We start from the raw sequence: 17689 nt of genomic DNA on the forward strand, positions 1-17689 counted from the left end.
AAGCTTATTTAACAGATTTAAATTCTCATGATTGATATATTCGGTGCAGGAACTTACTAGTTTTCGTATGGCGTCCAGTATGATTTTGTGCCAGTCGTGGATGATACTGTCTGTGTCGTACTGGATGAGAAACTCCACGCCATTCTTTCCTTTTAACTGACATTAGAAAAAACATATTAATTCAATAAGGCAATTAATTCTATGAAATGAGGAAATTCTATTTAAAAATTCTTTGCATTAAACAAATCCAGTGTTTAATGATTTAGAACGTATTTATGAAGTGACTAATGCTAAAAATATATACTGTAGTTTGCTTGGGATTCAAGTTTCCACTAAATGGTTTACTTTACAATGTTTTCCATGTCAACAAACGCACCTCTAACACATTCTTTTTGCTGGATTTGTCCTTCGACGCCCAACCAATAGTCGCTCCTTTCAGCTCCACAGCGAACTCCGGAACAATCTGATTGGTCTTGTTCTGCATTATGACAAAAAGAGAAAACTCCAGCTGTTCATGGAACCAACTTTTCCACATTCCGAGAGGCGAGATACTTTAAACAAAACCTGCGACTGTCTTTGCCAGCATGTTCCCTGAGGGTTTGCCTTCCCTGAGATCAGCTATACTGAAGTTCAATGCTTCTTTTTTTTTAAACTAAAGCGTAACATGATGAACTAACTAAAAATAGACATAATCATCTCTAAATATTTCCACTTTTACAAGTCCCTCCACCTTAAAAAAAAGATAAAATCTTACAATATTCCCGGCCGTTGTAGACTTGGGGTCCTTGTGGAACGTCAACACACCTTCACGGAGAACTGTCCATGTCGCAGTCCAGTTTTTCCTTAACAGGAACAAACAAAAGCAGCAACTGAGCCTCCATCTCCACACACACATTCTAAAATCCAAAACTATCGACATACTGAGAGTATAAAAAAACAACCTTACCGTACTTTCTTTCCGTTCTCACAAACTTTTGTTTTGTTGAGAATTCCAGCTTTTTCCAAGTTCTGCACCTAAAGTTGCAACAGAGAAAAACAAATCTTCAAGTCTGTCACCTCCAGAGGGAGCAATGCATTATGGGATGGAAGACACAGCTGACAGCTTCAGCAGTGAAATGATGGACACATGAAAGCAAATAATCTGCCCATTATGTCTGATTACATCATCATTTGAATTGGACTGATCAAAATAAAAAAAATAAAAAACTTTTTCATATTTTGTTCAACTTTGATGTGTGAACTCACTTTAATGATGAAAGGTGGTATTTTACAGACTCCATTAAATACATCAAATAATTGATGTTAATCATTAGAAATAAATAATACGGTGAAATGTAATTTTTTCTAGACATACATCATGCAAAACATGCAGCTAAATTATCCCTTTGAGTAACTAAAAACTTAAGATAAAATGTTAAATTTGGATTCCTCAGGTAATGGTAGTTCATGCGTAATTAAGCATTAATTAACTATTAAATAACACATTAACAGATACATTTACGCAAAAACTTTGAATTAATAAGTGTATAATGCAATAGTTAGCAGTTAACGTGTGCTTATTGTACTAAATGTATTATAAAGCATTAACAAAATGCAGTATGTGTGCATTAACTACTGCTAGTTACCCACATATTGTTTGAAATTGGAGTCTTTAAAGAGTAAAAAAAAGGAACAAGGCATCATAAAAACTGTTTGAATTCCAAATGGAGTAATTTAATAGTCTCTAAAATTATGACATTATTTTTAAGTGTTATGTAGCTGTTAATTTAGAAAAAAAAACAGTCTGTAGGGCAGATTTTTTTTGTTGTGGATTTTTAACGAACTGATGGACAAGTCAAAAAGTGGAAAAAATATTACTTATGTCACAAAACATGTGAAAAATAATATTTTAAAAAAAGCTGTTGTTCTTGAAAAAAACAAACTGGTTGACTTTTAAGAATAAAAGCTACTTTAAAATTGTACAAATGTTAAAAGTTGAGAGTTTTGGCACAAACGTGAAAAGCTGTAACTACATAAAATTACTCTTGCATCTTAAATATAGTTTTAGATTCCACAAAACTTGCCTCAGCAAAAAGTAGTACACTTGAAGTTTATTTTATCAAATATACTTGCATTATAAGTATAGCAAATGTACTGTAGACCATGTAAGTGTAGCGTAGGAAATACATAAAGTCAATACTTCCAAAGACTAAATGGGAACATTTTAAGTCAAAGAAAAAGACCAGTTGTTATGTACTGTGGTCTTTCTCTGCCAGATAAGAACAAAAACGAAAAACTACAAACCTCCAAGCAACTCAAAATGTGGGTTTACCTGCTGTTTTGAGAAATGAAATATACAAGAATAAAATATTATTAGTTATAAATTTACCAAAAAGAGCACAAATAGCCACTCTTTCAATGGTAACTGCATCAGCAGGCTTTTCTTCTAATGTAAGAAATACTAAAAAAGTCATTTTGAATGAGCATGGTGAAATTAAAAAAAGATCCAAAACACAACAACAACAAAAAGTGGTTCCAGCAAAGACGGTGTATTGCGTTTGAAGGATGAAGCGAGCGTCTTTCCTAACACCTCCTACCCATCATAGACAGACTATGATGAAGTGAAGCTCAACACTTCACCTAACAAACCCACATTATAGCGCAGCCACCTCGAGGTCAGATAATAGCGGTTTCTCCACGATCTAAAATCAACAGCCTTTAAAGGGGAGAAACAGAAAACCACTCAGACAACTCGTCGCTGAAGTGAATCTGAGTTTGAAATGGGTGTGAATCGAATTTAAAAGATCCAAAATCGAAATGCTAGCTTTGGAGAACACACTCTTCAGCTTACGTTATGTTGCGTCTCCGAAGAGTTTTCCGTGCTCGCTCCGTTGCTGCTGTTGTCCGACATGTTTCTCTTGTGAGTTTGGACAAATCTCTGAAAAACAAATCAAATGAAAAACTTTTAAAAAAATCAAATTTTTAAGGTGGCCCCAACATTTCTACCTATAAGCTGAGGAATGCATCACCGAAAAGAAAAGATTTACATCTACTTGTATGTTTTACACAGCTTGAACATTTATCATGGAGGGGGGCAGAGGAGTTCGGAAGGGGGGCAAATGAGAACAACAGAGCGCACAATACAGTGGCGGAGCAAAAAATTTCAGGGGCTTGAGATTTTATTGAAAAATATTACTTTTGTTATTTTTGAGATACTTAAAGAAGCTTTTATTGATGATTTCTTAATCTTTGTCAAAAATAAAAATATATTGACTCAAAAATTGGGGGCTTTTGGCTGTCCCCACATGGCTCCGCCCCTGCTTTACACCTTTTATCTCTACAGAAGTTGTACCTAATTTTTTGTTGGCCTTCTGCAAGACAATTTATGCTAACTTTTTTACATTTGCCCTGCAATAGTTTTAAACGAGAGAGTAATTTTCCTCAAACTATTTTTGGGATTTAAACTCTTGAGTTAAACAGGAGCCTTCAGTGCCACTTCTTGACTCATTAGTGCTCAGTACTAGCTTTAAATTGTTTAGCAATGGAAAGGACAAGCCCTTATTTGTATCCAGAGACACCCAGATGTTTGTGTGTCGCCTCTCCCTCCTCATCTCTGCCCTTGGGCCGTCTGTGTCGAGCACAGATCCACGCACTGGATTTGCATTGCTAAATAAGGGTTAAAGCCTTCAGTGTTGTTGGTTGACAAACAGTCTTACCCTCGCTTACTTGCTTGCATAACTAAGACTTCAAATTTAAACTGACACACCCTGTGACACACAGCTGATGCTTGGGCTGTGCACACACACAGCTGAGTGAGTGTGTGTCTGAGTAGTGTGCATGTACCCCATCGTCCTGCCCAGTGAATTGAGAGGGTCCCATGGTGTGTCTCCAGTTTCTGATGACCGACACGTTTTCTCCTTCAACACCGTTCTCCCTGGATTGGTAGGGAGCTACAGGAGCCTGGAAGGGACAAAACAGTTAATATCAAAGCATAAAGTTCATCTTATGCTACCTATACACCAGAAATGTGATGTGCGTGCAAGAATGCCCAATTAGTGTTTAGCTTATCACACTGGACGGATACTAGCACATGAACCTACAGTTGGAAGAAGCTTGGTGCACGGCTTTACTTCGATATATGAAAGACTTCGGACTTTACTTCCACTCGATGACATGAAAGTAGCCTGTCAACTACATTAGTGCTGAGCTGCTAGTGAAATACATAACAACATCGGTTTTAGGGTAATTAAATCAACTTTTTTTTGTCTGTTAACCTCTACAAATGGGGCTTTAAAAGTACTGTCTGTTGGTCATTGCCACATTTTTGATTATTTCAAATAAACTTGCTTAATTCCTGAAATTATAGTCTAAAAACTTCTGTTTGCTGCCCCCTACAGGTTAGTCTATTGATGTAAGTCCCACGTTATTTCAAGTTTTATGTCATCATGCTATGAAGCTGCAGTATAAAAGCCCCACCCATCTTTCATTCTGTAACATCTGTCACCATCGTGTTAGCTTTAGCATGGCTTGTAGGTGTTTTGCCTTCAGTTGTCAAAAATCTACTGACTTGCACAACTTTCAGGTGGATATGGAAGTTGGCCAACTGTGGGTGACTGCAGTTGGCATTGAATCCAGCAAACTCCGTCCTGGTGATGGGATTTGCTATGATTGTTAGCTTAAAACATTAGCATATATTAGCTTATGATGCTAGCGTCATTTTAGCACTCAGACACGGGTCCCTTTTGGTCTGACAATGAGCACCTTCCTCAACCTCCACTGAAAGGTTTTTGCATCACTTTGCTCGGTACCAATCTTCATTCTGTAGACCCAGCGTGACTACGTTACCTCATGCTAACCTCACTGTCAATCACAGATCCAAGCCACACCTCCATCATTTACCCCACCCCTTTTTTCCCATTTTTTTAAATCTGGGCTTAGAGTTGAGTCTTCCTCAAACTGTCCTGTTGTGTTACCCTTTAAAAAGGTCACACTAAAACAAAAAATCATTATTTTAATTTAAATTTAAACTTATGCGCTTTAAAGCACACACATGAAGAAAAGCACTTCTGCTCCGCAGCACAGCGCGAAAAACCTCCACCGCAAGAAAAAAAAAAAACACTGCAAACAACCCTACCCTTTCAAATACCCCTACAATTGGAGGGGAAGAATTCAGATTCGGCCTTGGTGTCATGGAATTTCAGCCAGGGACAAACCGCAATTAATAACTCCTCCTTTATGATCAATTTTTAAACAGTTGGGTCTTCCATGTTTGAAAAAGAATGCTACCAGCAGTCAAATCCAAGTCCCCGATTGGTCAAAGTCCACCAGTTTAACTTTCAAAGCCTAAAAACAGACTTAAAAACTTGTGTAGCCATGCGTGAACGGGAGAGTTTTGAACGCATGATTCCGAAATATGCATTTACGTGCTTTCACATAGAATTTTCATTGGAAGTGGTTGTTTTAACTGCCCAATTTCAAGCCTGGTGTGAAGGTAGCATAAAAACTAATACCAAAAATCTCTTCATTTGGTATCAAGATAACTTTATGCATTGAATTTGCTTAAAAAGTACAACATCTACCTCCGGAAGGTTCCACTGGGACCTGGAGCCGTCTCTCAGGTAGTAGTAGGTCTGCCCTTGCTCATCCACAGATTTGATCCACTATTAGCACAAAATAAAGAAATACATAATATTTATAAGGGTTCTTTCAAAACATCTTTTACTGAATTTGCAGATTATAGAAAATTATTTCAGTTTCCTTTTGCAACAAAAAATTGATAAAAGTAAGAAGAACTTGGGAAATTGAGGAAAATTCATTACACACCAAAAAAATGCAAAGATTGAAACTGTGAAGTTTTTATTTTGCATTTTAGAAATGTCCAATTTTACAATAGGTTTTAGTAAACAGGTCTAGTGACCCATTTGATGAACAAGTTTTATTTTTAAAACCTGTGCACTGACCTCCTTCCATTTACAGATATTTACATCCTTCACTTTGGGGAAAAAACCGCCAGTGATCATAGAGAGCCATTGTGAGAAATCTCTAAAGTTGATGCTGGGGATGGAATTTTGTTTGCATTTATTTGAATTTAGTCTAATAAGCTGGCGGATGGAAATGTTTGTTTGTTTTCTTGTGCTACCCAGCGTTCCTGGTTATTTGTTATTCATGTGTTGCCTTCTCCTCTCTCTCATTTAGTCTTCAAAAAATTCCCAATGATCTGGTACTTTTCCAAGCAAACAATACACTTCTTTAGTTTTACCTTCTGATATGCTATTTTTACACAGTCCAGAGAATAGAGCCTTTAAAACAAATTTGCAAAATGGCCACTCCCATAATAAACAGAAAAAACATACTGTAAACATTTCATTTAAGAAAATGTTAACATTATTTATTTATTTAAGTTTAATAGGTGTCATTTCTGGACTGTCTGTACCTGGTCTGGAGAGTTATCATTAGTAAACACCCAAGTCCCATTGGGTTCGACTGTGAGGTTCCATCCAGGTGGGGTGCTACGGTCCAGGTTGGCCCGGGGGATGTTGGTCCGGGTCACGTGGCTGAAGGAGAACTCATTGGAGAAGGAGGGGCTTTGGGTAGCGAGGTGGTCTTCCGAAACGTCTGGAATATCGTCAGTTGGGTAATCCTCAGGGGGATAGTCCTCCACGGGTAATGGAGGCTGGGGATCAATGCATAAAAATGCATTTAAACATTCACAAATCCTACATCAGATATGATTACAGAATCAATTTTAACCTAAAAAAATTGATTTTTCTGTGGATTTGGTTCAGTTTGACTAATATTCACACGCCAGAGTTCAAGTTAACTCAAACTGAAGAGTTCTTTTTCAAACTTGGATAAAAATCTCTGTATAAATGAATAAATATAAATTGAAGTCTGACAAATATATTGCGTGTCACTTTGATTGATTGATTGCTTTATATTTTTAAATACAAAATAAATAAGTCAAATAAATATGATAAACAGAAAGTGATAAAAGTGTTTAAAAATGAGGGGGTAGAAGAATAATTTTATTAATTCATACCGTCAATTTACTATATTTTACTATATTTAATGCATACGGTTTTACACTAAAATGATCATATTTATTCACACAAACACAAAAGAATTGTGCAGAGGACTGTGAACCTTTGAACCAGATTTAGAAGCAGATTAACTATATGATTTGAACCAAAAAATGTTTTATATACCCCAATTTAAATTGTGTTTTTAACTTGTTTTTGTTGCATTTATCTCATAATGAAGGACATTTAGAAAATAGTTAAAAAGTCTCCTTTCTCTTTTTAGTCTGAGCTGTTATTTAGATCAAACTGTACGGCACTGAACATTTTTTTTGTGCTATGCTAATGCTACCTTGGAGCTGCAAGGGGCTATAAGCTAAGAGGAGAGAGTAAACAAAAGGAATGCTGGGATATCAACGCAGGGTTACTTTAACAGTACGGTGAATTTCTGATGATTTCGAGTGGTTCTGCAAAAAAAAAGGTCTTAAAAAAGTGTTTTGGTTTAGGCTAAAACAGCATAATGATAAATAAAATAGCTCTGTGAACGATTTTACAATAGATAAAAACAGAGTAGGAGAATTAGTTTTGGAGCGACTTCATTTGCTAAAAAGATGCAACAGTTAAGTCTGTTTACAAAAGACGGAAGTTCTTCATTTTGAATTTAAACCACCTTTAGGTTGTGTTTAGTTTGTGGAGAAGCTAACCTAATCTATCACCTTTTCACTTCCTTATTGGGCCCTTTAGAGATTATTCTTGTAGCAAAACACCGTTTCCGTAAACACCATGAGCTGAATCATTTTACACTCCAATCTTCATGTGACGTTTGATTACTTTAATTTACACCTTACATCTCAACGTGACCTGAAGAGCGTTTGTTCTTTATTGGCCCAATAAAAGTTGTTTCTCTTCCTTCCATGAAGTCATTAAAGGATAGAAAACTGGGTCACTGGATGTTTGAGGTGTGAGAAAATACTATTTGTGAATGAATGATGTTTCTATCTTATCAATTTTCCATGAAAATATTTTCCGGCACAGACATATTTTCCCAGAAGGCTTGGATGCTAGATAATATTCCTTAAAAGTTGGATTTTTTTTATATTTAGGGAGTTTACTGTGCGATGCAGTTGGGATTGTTCTGTATCAGGGGGGTTGTGGTCTTTACTAATGTGCTATGTTGGAGCAAGGGATTTAATTTCATTAAAATTGACTGTATTTGCAGCGTTCCCCTGGGTGCAGCTAAAACTAGAAACAGAGAAGAGCTAAGTAGAGCAGCAGGGCTGTCTTTACCAGTCCATCGCCAGGAAACCTGTTCAGGGAATCCATCAGAGGAGGGTAGGGGCTCTGCTGCTCCGGAGGCTCCCAGGACGTCTCCCCAGACATCGCGTTGTAGAAGTATGGCCGACCACTGCTTTCATCCACCAACTGTTCCCAATCGGAAGTCCACCCAGAGGGCAGGGGCGAGGACAAAGAGAGAGGAGAGCGTGGAAGCGACGGAGGCCGGGGCTCCTCTGAGGGGAGCTGCTGAGTGTCTGTAGGGGAGTCTAAAAAGGGGCTCTCCCAGGTCGTGCGCCCTGTGGCGGTGTGATAGTAGTACTCCTGTCCACTATCCTGGTCAACATGAACCTCCCATTCGTTGAACGGGGACGGAGAGCAGGGCGAGGCGACCGAAGGCGGAGACTCGGAAATACTTTGGCGAAGTTGTGCTACATTCACATACACTCCCGTCCGAACGTTGTCATCCTGTACCTGCAGAGACAAAAAAAATATCAATAAAGTTATTAAACATATTTCTAATTTCCACTTTATAATAAAGGCTTATTTAAGGTTCAATTCATAAAATAAAGTGTTTTCCAAACAATAACTATAAAATTATAACTGGGGTGAACGTAGCAGTATGAGGGCCCCTGGTGAACAATATCATGAGGCCCTCTGCAGGGCCCTAGTTATCCTTTTTTTATCATTACTTATAAGGCAAAACATCAGTTGAATAAATTCTTCACTAGTACAATTTTGGACAACATTAATGTCAAGAATTAAAATAATTCCACGAGCATCTAAAAAGTAAAATCATATTTAATTGTTAAAATAATGTGTTTTACAATATTGGTTTTACTCCTCTAAAAATACTGAATTTGTTACCCAACCCCTTTCTATTAGGAACAAATCAGGTTCTTCTCTTTTTTGTCTATTATTTTGGGATTTTACCAAAGTAGCCACAAACACGTAGAGAACCACTCTGATGAAAATCGAGTTTTTTTGTTTTTTTGACACATTACCATGCAATTTTCCTCATGATTGAGGATGTGAAATGAAGTTTAAAATGGTCTAGTTTTTCTTTATTTAAACTGCCATCGAGCTCAAAACTGTACGGCTGGATAGCTCAGATAATCCATTTTGTTGCACCACCAATGTTTGGTTGAGGGCTGTAAGCTAGTGGGTGAGAGTCTAAACCAGGGGTGCCCAAATCCAGGCCTCGAAGGCCACTGTCCTACATGTTCTCCTACCAACTTGCCATTGAAGCTCCTTATTGGTTAGACACACCTGATCCAGGTAATTAGCAGAAGATACGACAAGGTTTCTGTAAAACCAGAAGGAGGCCGGCCCTTGAGGCCTGGATTTGGGTACCCCTGGTCTAATAAAGGGATGATGGGAAATGTGGGCAGGTTTACTTGGTCCCACCCACAATCCAGATGTGAATGTCCAATGAACTACTGTCGCTCTAAAGAAACTATGTTCTGGAAAACAACATGTTTTTGATTTGGGCTAAAAACAGTATACCATGTAAACATAGTTAAAAAAAACACTGGGAACAATAAAAATGCATCAAATGATGATTGGAGTGGGACTTTAAAAAATAATGGACGTGGTGATTATTTTATACATTTATACTGTGTTTAGCTGGGGGGCCCCAAAGTGGTGGGGGGCCCAGGCATTTGCCCATCTTTGCCTAATGGTAAGTCCGCCGCTGGGTGCAGTGGTAAGGCAGTCGACTTCTGATCGGAAGATTGCAGGTTCAATTCCCGCCTTGCCTGCCCATGTGTCGTAGTGTCCTTGGGCAAGACGCTGAACCTCACCTTACCTCTGGTGGAAGGTTGGCGCTAGTGTTCGGCAGTGGAGCCACCACCAGTGTATGAATGTAAATGGGTGAATGGGTCTGTGACTGTGAAGCCCATTGGACCTCCAAGTAAGGTAGAAAAGCCCTTTACAAGTTTAAGCCATTTATCATTTTACCATTTAAGTGCTCAGCTTTAAATATCTACTACCACTAAAACAGTACAGGAAGTGGCTAATAAAACAACAACAACCACATACCCACCAGGTGCACTGCAACAAGCAGCTTTCTTTGTTTTAAGAGCACCAGTGCACCACTTTTAAACCCAAAGAATAATAGACAAAGTTCATTTCCTCTATGCATCTACTAATACAGGGGTGTCAAACTCAATTGCACAATCCAAAACACACGTGAAGTCGTTAATATTATCCATTCATAACAATAAAATAAAATGATCTGGAGGGGTGGATATAAAAAGGGTCGGATCCGGCCCCCGGGCCTTGACTTCAACACATGTATTAAAAGATCTGAAGTGTGAGAACTGGATTAAGAATTAAAAATGTAACCAACATGTGAACACCTGATCACAGCTCAGCTGCAGTCGACTAAAAAAAAATAGGGCTAAAAGTCACTTGAACAGTCATGCATTAACTCGGGCCTCATCGTCCCCAACAGTCAACACTCCAAGAATAAAAGGAAGTCAGTTGATGTTTCAACATTTTTTTTTAGAGTGGATGAACAGAGCGCTGCATGGGTCACACTAGGGTTAGGCAAGGCAGGAACACAACATGCAAAACAGACAACACAACTAATTTGTTTAAAGAACTCCAATAAGAGTAAGCGCAAAGAAAGGATACTTCTGTCCCCAGAGGGGTGCTAAAGCCAGTGCAGGTACACAAATGTCACAAGACAAACACTTTCCCTCCAAAGTGATGTTTTCTCACCTGTTCTCCACCGAGGCGCCTAATCCTTCTGGGGTTTATCTCCCTGTACAGGCTGGTATTTGCACTCATTGTCATGGAGGCACAAATGAAACTGTGGGCTGTTTCAGACTCAACATTAACTACGTCCTGTCTGACTGTGCTAGCCTCGTGGTCTATATTTAACGACCTCTGCGTGTGTCTGGGTTGTATCTGCTTATCACTGCCAAAAAAAGCAAAACAAACCCAGAAACATGTTACAGAAACTGACATACAGAGGCAAGAACCATCAACCAGAAACTTCTATGAAGTTTTCAAGCAAGTTATAATTTATAAAGTGACAAAACAAGAAAAAGGAACAAATTAAAATAAGTCAGAATGTTGATATCCACAGTAAACAAAACATGCACTGACACAAGCTGAAAATGAGAAGGAAGTCTCTTCTCCAAAACAACTAGCTTCAAACAAAGCCACGGTTTTTAGCTCCACATGGAGACAGCTTTCTACATTTACACCACGACCAGTAGAGGTTGATATATATAACTATTTGGTGATTGTGATCACAATTAAATATATATATATTTAAATATTGAGAGAGAGAGAAAATAGTGAGACTTGCTGAATTTTTCTACTGTAAAGCACGGGGGCGGTTGCATCATGCTGTGAGAAAGTTTAGCTTTTAAAAGGTTTTTGAATCCCTAAACAGAGCAACAACCAACATTTTTTATATTTCAATTTAACCCTTTCATATATTTAAGTCACTAGTGTACAGCTTGAATGCAAGTATACGATATATACCATAAGATGCTGAGCAAAGAGAAGATGTTCCGTTCAGAAATAACAGTTCATAGATTTGATGGGAAGCTAGATCCTATAATGATTGATGCTGAGTTCATGACTTACTTTTGTTATACTATTCTCAGTTCATAGACATTGTCCTTAACCAAGTACAAATCAAGCTTTAAAGATAGAGGAATCACCATTACACCATGATACCATATTTCAAGTTATTTACAATTATATCTACAAATGACCATAAACTTACATTGATGTTTTTACTGTACAAGATTCATGAAGTAGACTTGAGTGGACAGGTAAATATATCTTTGTATAATTTAAAGATATACCTTTTTTCTAAAAAAAAAAAAAAAAACACTTCATTTTGTATCCCTATAGATGAATACAAACACTGTGGGAAAAAGAATCCACCTGATTTGATCATAATTCATGAATGAGAGGGTTAAGAATGTATAAGATTACTTCAGTTTTTAACATGTATTTTTGTAATAAATGTTTTTTTTATTCAAACAAAATGAAAATGGTAAAATGTTAAGCAAAAAAAATACGTATGAGTTTAATTTTTAACTTTCTACCAGATTTTATTTTATGCACAGCTTTAAATTTAAGCTGTTTTTTAAAATACAAGAGTATAACATGGAAAATATATATATATATATATATATTGATTGAAGTTAAAATCCCACAAGGCAGTTTAAGCCTTAAAGCAATAAAAGTTTTTATGTTTTTGAAGATGTACTTTAATCAATCTACACTTAATGGGAAAGTAAAAAGGAAGTATTTTATTACTATTTCGCAGTGGCGGGCCGTCAGGGCCTGCAAGGCCTTCTCTGCTGGCCTAAAAATATCTGAATCACAGACTGATATTAATTATTATTTATTTCCGTGAATACGTATTCTATAATTCCAAATGCTCTGTCTTCGTCCTTTCATTGCTGTCTCCCTGGTTGCGCTGCTTCCAGACGTGTATTTTCCTATTTAAGCATTAACCAATCACATTGCAGCACCATTTGTTGCTAGGGTCAAAGAAATCTGCCTGAAGGCCTTCACAATCAGTTTTGCGGGCCCTGTAGCATAAAATAATGGTCCACCAAACTGTTGCTTCAACCAATCAGATCTGGAGGAGACCACGTGATAGGCCAGCTAGCAGGCCCACGGAAACGTCAGGATTTTCACGCGCTGTGATTGGATAATCGGAGAGTGTACTAGGCAGAGCTGGTAAACTGAATCTGTAGCGACCTGCACAGGCAAATATATCGAATTTAATAGCTGGTTTGTCAATCCACAATGGCTGAAGGAGGAGAAGAAATGGATTTGGTTGCAGACTTACTGTCAAAGCCGTTTTCAAGACGGACTTTTCAAGAAAAGCTGGACATTGTTAAGCGGGGTCGGGCAACTCCGAAGCTAGCAAGCCCCGTGTCCACTGCTTCTGTTGAACGGACATTCTCAGCCCCGAAGCGAATTAAAACTTATGCCAGAAATACGTCAGGGCAGGCTCAACTTTCAGCATTAGCTTCCATGGCGATAGAAAAGGACTTCTTGATGGAACTAAAACGCACGGATAATCTGCACGACAGAGTGATTGAAATCTTCTTGAGGATAGAAAGGATGGATTTTGTGTACAAATAATCCGGATTTTTGGTGAGTAAAATTTTGCTATATACCTAAATATTATTGCAATTTTATCAGGTTATTTTTATGCTTTTTTATGTGTGTCTCAGTTGTACCTGCAGTAGAAGTTTTATAGCCATAAAATAGTTATTGAGGGTTGGGTTGATTCAGATGGAGCACTACTGAAGGCCTAGGTGTGAAATGCACGGCCCGCCACTGCTATTTCGTTTGCAAGGGAACTGTGAGCCGGGAAAACAACAACAACAAAACTGAGATCTTCTGAGCTGCCATCTGGCTCCAAACTCCAAACGTTATGGTCGTGAGGGGCTGTAAGCTAGCGGTAGAGAATAAACAGGTGGATGTCAGGAAGTAGGGGAAGGCTTACTCTCCACTAATGGCCCCTCCCGTAATTTAGAGGCAACTTTTTAATTAACTAATGCCACTCTGCAGAAACTATGTCCTAAAAACCCACAGAGGTTTGTTGATTTTGGCAAAAAAAACAACATCATCATAATTTAAAGACCACTGGGAATGCTTTTAAAATGAATCAAAAGATGATCGAAGTTAGACTTTAAACTCTTTAATTCAAGTCTAAACCCTTTTTTTTTATCTTTATCTTAACAACGTAAATGGTTAAAATGATGAAGGGTTTCCTTTCACAAATATTGCCTCATTCCGGCTAAATTAAAATCAAAATAAAACCACCAGGAAGTGGTGTAATGTCTAAGCCAAGCCATGAGTTGAACTTTAGCAGGATATCACCACTTTGAGTTCGTTTCACAATAACCGCTGTCGTTTTATCCCAAAACAGTAACAGCCGGTCAGTGGAAGTTCAAAAGGCCACTCGTATTAAGAGAAGTCTGTGAACTTAACCAAAGTTTGGAGTCTCCAAGGGCTTAGGAACAGTTTTTTTGCTTTTTTTTTTTTTTTCAAATGCAGGATTAGACATTTCAAAGCTCTTTGATATTTGCTTATAAAATTATGCAATATCCAAATAGATTTCTTAAAGCATTAAATAACCACTTAAACTCATTTAAAATATTTTTTTAAACCATGAGGAATCAAGCCCATCGTGTATTTTTATCCATCTGTTTGACTTGATTACATAACTGGCTCTGAATCAGTATTGACTCAAGCATAAACACAGGGTTAATGTTGACTGGCAGACAGCTGACCTCCAAACAGATTGATTTGAAGCAGCACACACCCAACAGCTGCAAACTGACAGATGGGGAAATGAAAGGGCCGCCTCATTGATCTCTGACACGGGAATGCCTCCATCCTGCCCAACACGCAGCACTGTCAACGGAAACCCAGTAACCCCAGGTAGAAATGACATGCGGTTTCCACTGGATGCATTGTTCTCTTCTACGCAATAAGTGAAAATGAAGAACTTCTTATTTCCTGAACGCTTACAACATAACGTTCTTCTTAATATTTGTGCAAATTTGTAAATTAATGGTAAATTTATGATTATTAACCATCTAATAAAATGTTTTTCTTTAGTAATTGAAGTCCAAAATACAAAATAGGTTCAAAATTTTCACCATAAAACGTGTCAGGGGAAACCCTATATGTGAAACTCCTGTTTCTGAGAACAGACGGACATATTTGATGCTTCATAACAACATAAATTCAAAGCTCAAACCATAAAACTCAACATACTCGATGTTTGAGATTGTCAGAACTTCTTTTTAAAATATAAAAACATGGCACCATCGGTTTATTGTACACAGGAAATAAAAACAGACTCAGAGAAGTTGTTTCTCTCTGAAACAGGAAGCGACATCAGAATATTTGAATGTTTGAAAGAAACAATGAATTGTATTTAGTTTAAATAATCGTTGATGGGAGTGAAGAGCCTACCTGTGTGTTTACCGGCAGGGTCAAGCCCTGCCTGGCCCGATGATCTGAGCAAATTTCAGAGTACATGTCCACCATGTTTATGACCTCGTGTGCTGAAGATTCATCTATCCAAACGTGGCAAAAGACCCCGAACTGTGCGACTCATCCATACGTCTCTAATTCCATGTGAGCGGATAATAAAAGAGCGCGCTGGAGAACTGTGCTGCACGCATCCTCCTGCAGCAGCGACAGCTGTGGCAGTCCAAATAGAAAGAAGAACTGCGAACTGTGTGTGGAAAGGGCGAGAGAAGTGCGAGGGTGTCAGCGCCTATGCATGGATTCCTGTGGAGGAGGGGGGGGGGGGGGTTCAGGGGTCTGCAAGAACCAACCGAGCAGTGAAGGATGGACAGAAAAACAAAAAAAGGGGTTGAATAGATAGAACAATACGATCTCTGCAGCTCCTTCAACCTACTTCCTGACAGCACGCCCATAAGATAAAAAAGGAAATGGAAACTTTAAAGAAACACGTATAAGATTGGAAAACTAAAAAAGGTGTTTAGTGTAGGGATGAGCTCACTTGTTCAATGTCAAGATAAAAACAATTTATAACTCTTAAAGATGTTACTTTTTATTTCACTGACTGATGATTAAACTGCAGCCTCCAGGAGTGTTGCAGCTTCAAACAGGAAGTTGCACTTTTTTTTTTCTCTTTAGTTCACTTGTTCGGTAAACACTTCCTTTTACAACCAACCTGTTTGGGGTTAGTTTTATAGAAGATTTTGAGCTTTACAAGCTTGAGGCAGCAGGACCTTAAGTGGCACGATCCAAACAAACAAATCAAAATTGATTTATGGTAGAAAATCTTTGAGCACCGTCTGCGAAAACAGTGAACTCTGTGCTCTGCATGAAGCAGCAATCTCCTTGATTGCTTAACCACACAAACGCTCGTCCAATCAGACAATAGTCGACCAAATTGGGGCCCGAATCACGCCACAAAGCGCACAGTTGAGCCATTGAATCAAACTGGCTCCTCTCCCTCTTACATCACACTCGTCATTGTGTGGAATCCTGGACGACTCCAGAGTTTCCCCATGTGGACTCCATCAGCTAATCGTTTTCTTATCTGTGCTCTGCCAGGTCTGCATGTGTGTGTGTGAAACCGGCAGATTTTGCTTTCTCATAGCAGAATGTTCAGTATGTGAGGTAGGAGAGGAAATCCTTAAAGTACCAGTTGTGAAGTGACTCTCTTTGCACATTTTTGTCATTTCATTACATTTCTTAGGTGCTTATCATCACCATGGCGACAAAGGGGGAGGGAAAACAAGCATAAGGTAGCAATTAAAATCTAGTTTCTAAGGTGGTATGAACAAAAAAAAGATTTTGAAAGAAAAAGTGTGTAATATTAGCATTCAAGCACATAACAAATTATTTTCTCATACAATTCATGAACTATAGTATATTCTTATTGTTAAAGCTGTTGATCTATTTTCAAAATGTTTCCAGTGTTTTTTTAAATTATGATTATGCAATTTTTATTAAACTGTTTTTTTTTTTTTTTTAGGATGTAATGTCTGCAGAGCAGCAGGGGTTCCTTTGCCTCTGAGATTGTGGGCGGGACCGTTGCCCTGCTCACACTTCCCATCATCGCTTTGTTTACACACTGTCCTGATAGCTTACAGCTGTTACGACATATTTATAACTCATTTACTAAGTCTCAAAATAGAAATGTTGTAAATGTCTATATGCGAGTGAAAACTGAAAATGAGTAACAAAAAATGTTATTTTAAGCTATATCATATTGAAACAGCAACTCCATAAAATAACAGTTTTAGAAAATAAGGCCCCTGCAGCCGGAGTCTTTTCCTGACCTCAAACAATCAATTTGAGTAAAAAAAAATACATTAAAAAAAAACACAACTAGACCATTGTTAGAAGTAAATGACCTAAAAAAAATGAATGAACTTATCATGTTAGTCTAACTTTATTTTATTTAATTATATCCTTGAACTGAATTCAATGAGGCGTTTCAAAGTTGGCAGACAAGCTGAGGGTATTCATGTATTAGACTGTGTATGGTTGAGTTAAAAGTTGCATGAAAACAACCACAAGTGGAGGGTTTGCATGCTACCAAAAAAAGCAAAACACAATGCATGCACAAAGTTTGTTGGTTTGTCCTAACCTCATATAGATTTGTTTTTTTTCCCCCCCTCGTTAGACTTTAACATTTCTTCCACTTGCATATGTGGAAGGTATCTAACCTACATTTGTGCGTGTTTTTTAATAGATTTACCCTTGTTGCTAGAGCATTTTATATTGCTATTGATATTTTTGCGATGCTTAAAGAAGTGTCTAATGATGATTTATATTTTTTGTCAATAATGAAACTCTCTGGCTCTGGGGCGGGTTGGAGTAACCCCCTTGGGGCCCGCCCTGGCTCCGGGCGGCGCCTGTCCTTGCGGCGGGGTCTT

General features: G+C 38.0%; 1 protein-coding gene across 2 annotated transcripts in view; it reads right to left on the minus strand.

Moving 5' to 3' along the window:
- The window catches only part of arhgap27 (Rho GTPase activating protein 27), a 30582-nt gene that overhangs the window by 4231 nt on the left and 8662 nt on the right, over positions 1-17689 (minus strand). The window contains exons 1-10 of one of the 2 annotated variants that reach the window (XM_036217276.1): positions 15243-15539; positions 8283-8741; positions 6413-6652; positions 5559-5639; positions 3823-3939; positions 2831-2917; positions 947-1014; positions 755-842; positions 377-478; positions 58-156 (exon numbers count right to left, since the gene is read on the minus strand). In XM_036217276.1, coding sequence (XP_036073169.1) covers positions 58-156; positions 377-478; positions 755-842; positions 947-1014; positions 2831-2917; positions 3823-3939; positions 5559-5639; positions 6413-6652; positions 8283-8741; positions 15243-15317 — 1416 coding nt within the window. In that variant the 5' untranslated portion in view covers positions 15318-15539. Of the gene's footprint in view, positions 1-57; positions 157-376; positions 479-754; positions 843-946; positions 1015-2830; positions 2918-3822; positions 3940-5558; positions 5640-6412; positions 6653-8282; positions 8742-15242; positions 15540-17689 lie in introns of those variants that run through there. The other variant, XM_024285298.2, reaches the window with a different exon arrangement.

Source organism: Oryzias melastigma, linkage group LG19 (assembly GCF_002922805.2).
Source record: "Oryzias melastigma strain HK-1 linkage group LG19, ASM292280v2, whole genome shotgun sequence".
Lineage (NCBI taxonomy): Eukaryota > Metazoa > Chordata > Actinopteri > Beloniformes > Adrianichthyidae > Oryzias > Oryzias melastigma.